This window comes from Amborella trichopoda, chromosome 10 (genome assembly GCF_054954075.1).
Source record: "Amborella trichopoda isolate Santa Cruz 75 chromosome 10, AtrichopodaSantaCruz75HAP2 v2.0, whole genome shotgun sequence".
Classification (NCBI taxonomy): Eukaryota; Viridiplantae; Streptophyta; class Magnoliopsida; order Amborellales; family Amborellaceae; genus Amborella; species Amborella trichopoda.
In genome coordinates, this window is record NC_142345.1 from 38,455,912 (window position 1) to 38,461,119 (window position 5,208).

The 5,208-nt window shown below is 36.1% G+C and overlaps 1 protein-coding gene across 1 annotated transcript; it reads right to left on the reverse strand.

Moving 5' to 3' along the window:
* Positions 1 to 1,803: 1,803 nt before the first annotated feature.
* Positions 1,804 to 4,075, reverse strand: LOC18434106 (spermidine synthase). The gene is made up of 8 exons (XM_006844181.3): positions 3,936 to 4,075; positions 3,719 to 3,841; positions 3,437 to 3,541; positions 3,261 to 3,333; positions 2,751 to 2,822; positions 2,455 to 2,650; positions 2,184 to 2,316; positions 1,804 to 2,043 (listed from the first exon to the last, which is right to left on the reverse strand). The coding sequence occupies exons 1-8, from the start codon at positions 3,945 to 3,947 to the stop codon at positions 1,966 to 1,968; spliced, it is 792 nt and encodes a 263-aa protein (XP_006844244.3). The 5' UTR covers positions 3,948 to 4,075; the 3' UTR covers positions 1,804 to 1,965.
* Between the last annotated feature and the right edge of the window lie 1,133 nt (positions 4,076 to 5,208).

A 5,208-nucleotide genomic window follows, 5' to 3' on the forward strand; every position in this document is an offset into this window, starting at 1 on the left:
TTGTTTCGGCGGAACTCAAATTTGTTTTAATAACCGCCAAAACAACGACTTACCCAATTATAATAACCGCATGACTACATATGCGATCCAAGAAGTGTAAAGCATCCATCTTATAAATGTTAAAAATAATGGAAATTAACGGTCCAAAACTTTTTTACTCCAAAAGTATAAAGCATTTTCTTTTATTATTTATAGTTTTTATAATTTTTTTATTTTTTCATATTCATGATCTCCATATTTCAATATTATATCTCCTTAAAAATTAAGTCTCAAAATCCATCTCAAAAATAGATTTATTAATAGAACCACATTTAACTTACCCTTAAGGAATGGGGTTAAGTTGAGGTGCTAGCATCAGTTGAGACTCGGCTACCAGTTTAGGTTTCCATTACCACTTACTCATTCAAAAACTGCTAATTATTTCTAAAGATAGATAGGGGCATGTATTCCCCACTGATCTACACAAAAAAAATAACCACGAGATAGACTTGCCCCAATCAAATTAGCAAAATGATATACATAACACCCTACTAATGATTCTTTCTTTTTAAAGGAAAATGGTTATCAAAATAAGTAAACCCTCACCTCACAACTCATCAAAAATTGCAATTCAAGTGTTGAAAAAGTTTTAAATTGATCATCTAAGCTTGAACATTATGGTTTTGCAAAAAAACTAAGATTTCAAATTCTAAAATTAGGGATTGCAACAAATTATCTAGACCATCCATTTTGCTCTAAAAATAAGTGTTTACAAATCTGCATGATCTATACCATTTTTTATGTTTCAAATTTTATTGTGCGTTTCATAAATTAATTTTAGGGTCATCATGAAGATTTTCGATGCTGAAAGTACTTTCCAAATAAGGATTTGAGGTGAGACTTTATTTTGTTTCAAGCCCTTTTTAAAATATTCCCCTATTTATAAGGTACTTGCCCTACCATCTCTATAGTTTGGTCCCCTTTTTATTTTTATGACACGTCTCCACCCATACTTAATAATGTAGTATTTCAGCTACAAAGCAAATTTTCGAAGGAAAATGACTGGGCTCTAGTGGTAGCATCCCAACACCCAATTACCACATCGGGATATCCATTCCTACTACTAACACCCCCTATTAACACCTTCAAAATGTAACTCTCTAATCTATTGAGAAAAATGGATAGGGCCTATCTTCCCCATAGAATAACCCAAAACAAAAGCCAATTTTCAAAAAGAGGGGGGGAGTGGAGAGAGAGAGAGAGACCACTTTTTCTTTCTTAAAAGATAGAAGCATTCCATAGCCACCAAAAGAAAAATGAACAAAAACAAAGTAGAGACATTATTTCATAAGGACAAAGATGCAGTTTGTCACTATAGAAACAAAGTAGAGACATTATTTCATAACGACAAAGATGCAGTTTGTCACTATAGGTGGGCATTGCTCCTTGTTCTTGTTGTTGTTATTGTTATTTCTCTTGTGTGTGTATCCCTCTATGCGGGTGTGTGTTGGGAAGAAGAAGGGAGGGGGGGCGGAGGGGAGGGGGGGGTGTGATCGAAGCATTCCACAGCCACCACAAGAAAAATGAACAAAAACAAAGTAGAGATTTCATAACGACAAAGACGTGGCTTGTCACTGTAGGTAACCTTGGTCCTTGCAGTTGTTGTTATTGTTATTTCTCTTGTGTGTCTCCCTGAGTACGGTTGTGTATTAGGAAGAAGAGGGGGGGGGGGGAGAGAGACCACTTTTTCTTTCTTAAAAGAAAGAAGCATTCCACGGCCACCACAAGAAAAATTAACAAAAACAAAATCGAGACATTATTTCATAACGACAAAGAAATTTATTAGCAAAAAATAATTATTCATAATTATTCCAAACGGAACATCTTATTCAAGTATGCTAAAAATGTAAAGACCAACTTTCCTCAACTACTACCAGTCAGTGGATCAAAAAGACTGCCTTGTTTGGTACCTCCCAATTTCACAGTTTAGTTGTTGTTAATCTCAGTTTTGGTGGTGATTACCCTTTTTGCAAAAGATGGCAAGCAAAATGCAGCTGAATGAATCTGTTAGGTAAAAAAACAAGGTGAGATAAGTACAAGATAGAGAAAGAGAGACCAATTCTTTTTCTTTAAACCATATCTATAAAATCTGTTTTGAAACAATTCGATAACTCGTTAAGTTATTTGCCACCAAATTACCTCACCTCTGAGTTGTAAAATTTTAAGGGGTGTTTTGCAACACTGTTAGCTCCATCAATGGCTTCAATACGATTCACCGGACACTTGAAATCAACTGCCGGGCCCTCGGTTGAGCAGAGCATGAAACCAATTACCCCACTATGGTAATCACAGGATAGAAATGCTTAGAGAGCTCTTATGTGTACATATATACATCTAGAGAGAAAAAGAAAGAGAGAACCTACCAAAAAACCTGGATTCATTGGACTGACTATTGGAAAATCTGAAATAATCTACCTTTGGTAAGTGGGTACAGAAGTCCATGCATAGTTTACAGAGCCTTTGAATACTTGACGGCATACAGTAACAGTATCTTCAATAATCTGCGCATGCAGCCATATGCTTTCAGCCTGCGTGCAAACCACTCCACCAGGCCGAAGGGCTTTGGCAACTAACTCGTAAAATGGCTTATCAAAAAGCTCTTGGGTTGGTACTGTTCAAAATGTACAAAATGCAATGAGAATCCAAAAAAAACCTGGAGTGATGGGTAGGGAAAAAAAAAATATGATGGATGGTTAAGGAGAGAACTGTACCAATAGGATCACAAGAATCCACGATAATCACATCATAAGTTCCTGGAGGAACAGATTTGAGAAAGGCAGTCCCTGTACAGAAGACACCCATAAAAACCTTAAATGAATGAGGTGAAATTAGGTTTATTTAGTGCACTAGTCATGTACTACCACTACTACTCTCTCTCTGTGCTCGTGCACGCACACGCACATGCACACACGCGCATGTGAACTTGTGTATGCGATTACTTTATTTCCTTTTATCCTCCTCTACACTTGCAGCAGAATGTTGACAACAATGTTTTATATATCTCCTCATTATCATCACTGCCATCTTTTTACTACTTAGAATTTGGGTCATATGAGAGTGAAGAGTACCTAGAATTCATTTGGTACGCAATAACAAAAGGCAGGTGACCAACATAAGGAAAAGATGGAACAATACCAATTATTGCTTCCTTGAAAATTAACAAAAATTGTGTCAAAAAGAAAAATATTTTTCTGAGTTTTGTTAAAAAGATTGAATATTACCATCACCAACGTGAAGTGTAATACGAGGATCCTCATAGCCTACAGCTATATCAGGGAAAAATTGCTTGTAAACCTGGATAAATACAAAGTGTCAGATCCCTCCTATAGAAGGAGAAGAACCTCCCCCCCAATAAGTAATAGGAAGAAAACATGACAAGTTGGGTCACCAGTCTTACATCGACAACCATGGTGTCGATTTCACAAATGTCAATCTGCTCTACAGAAGCATGGCGAGACAGTTCTCGAAGAATCCCACCATCACCTCCCCCAGTGACCAACACCTGAATAGAGAGACCCATTCAACATGGCTTAAGAAAACAGCAAGAAGAGGACTGGAAAATTCATCAAAAAGTTGACAGGAAATTTATAAGGATGCTTCATAAACTCCAGTAGTTCTGTCGAAGAAGACTGAACCGTTCAGATGTAAGAAAATAGCATTGCAATAGAGAAAAAAATACCTTCTTTGGTTTGGGGATTGAACACAGAGGCAGGTGAGTGATCATTTCTTGGTATGCACATTCATCCCTTTCAGTAAGTTGAAGCAACCCATCCAACACAAAAGCCTTGCCATATGTAGATGACTGAAAGAAACAAATAGTAAATGAAATGAAAAAATCATTCATCAATTGGAACAAAGATAGCTCCACTATGAATTAACATTGAAGTATCACATACCTGGAATACCATGATATCTTGGTAAAGGGACTTGCCCTGAAATAAGATTTTCTCTACCTTCAAATAGTGTGCCTCTCCTACAAATGATATAATCAGCTACTGCAGTCTAGTTCCAAGTATAGACATCCTCTTAGATGAATATTAAAAAGGTAGGCAGTATTTTGTTTCTTCTCTTAAGCTCAACAACAATTATTTATGGGCAAAGAATAATAATGCAGGGGAATAGCTTTTCAAGAAATATGTACCAATTTAAAGGCCTATAAATTGATAAAGGTGTACATGACTAGGGGTGAAAAATCTATTTTTGAAAAAGAAAAATTATGTGTAACATAAACAAGCACAAAAGTGAGAAAACCTCAATTACTACATAACACAAGCTATGTGTTTTAGCTATGTGTTTTAGGAATGCACTAAAGGGATATATGGTCAAGTGATGGGTGTCACACCATAACATCTTGATTACTCTACCACGGGTAAGAGACCTTCCTTGCTAATCTACCCAAGAAAAAAAGCGATGCATTGTTTGCCATGAAGGGAAACAAATAAAAACAGCTTTGAATAATAGAACCTTTGCAAGTTATGGCCCTCAAAAGGGAAATGCAACATCAATGAAAGAAAACCGAGACCCATACAACTTATATCTAGATCAGTAAATTCAAGAAAATCTTAAACCAACCCAAACATGAATCATCCCCCATAAAAACCCCAAATCACATGAAAAGATAACCTTGACATTTTCTTAAAACGAGAAAATACATAAATTTCTTAGTTTATTTAAAACATTGGAAAATGACTTTCTCTTAATTTATAAATCCAAATGATAAAATTAAAATATCAGAAGATTCACAAAAAATTCACATAAGCATTCCAAAAAATCATATAAAATAAAATTAATTAATTTTGATGGGAAATGGATCCGTCTAGGTCTAAAAATTTATCAATATACTGGAGCACTCCACCTTCAACTGCTGACCACAATCCACTTAGTTATTTTAAACTAACCCCACAGTTCCCATGACCCACAGTCCATTGCAAGGGCCAAACCAAAGTCAGCCAATCGGCTAGGGGATGCAATTTCAGTATGTGAATTTCAGGTTCTCTCTCCTAAAGACAAAACCATGGTCCCCCAGACCATGATGCAATCACGACTCACTAGTGCATAAGGGTAATCTATTGCAGATGTACACGCTTCACGCCCCTCAATGGTGGATTACTATCTCAATGAAGCTATCTATATACATATCGTGTGATGATACAACGATGAGGTTTTAAC

Bases quoted from the DNA above. Each gene is read 5' to 3' on its own strand.
- LOC18434106 (XM_006844181.3), bottom strand. The intron at 3,542-3,718 runs GTATTTTTTTCT...CTCTCTATTCAG, and splicing joins CAATCCCCAAACCAAAGAAG to GTGTTGGTCACTGGGGGAGG. The intron at 2,651-2,750 runs GTACAGTTCTCT...CATTTTGAACAG, and splicing joins GGATTCTTGTGATCCTATTG to TACCAACCCAAGAGCTTTTT.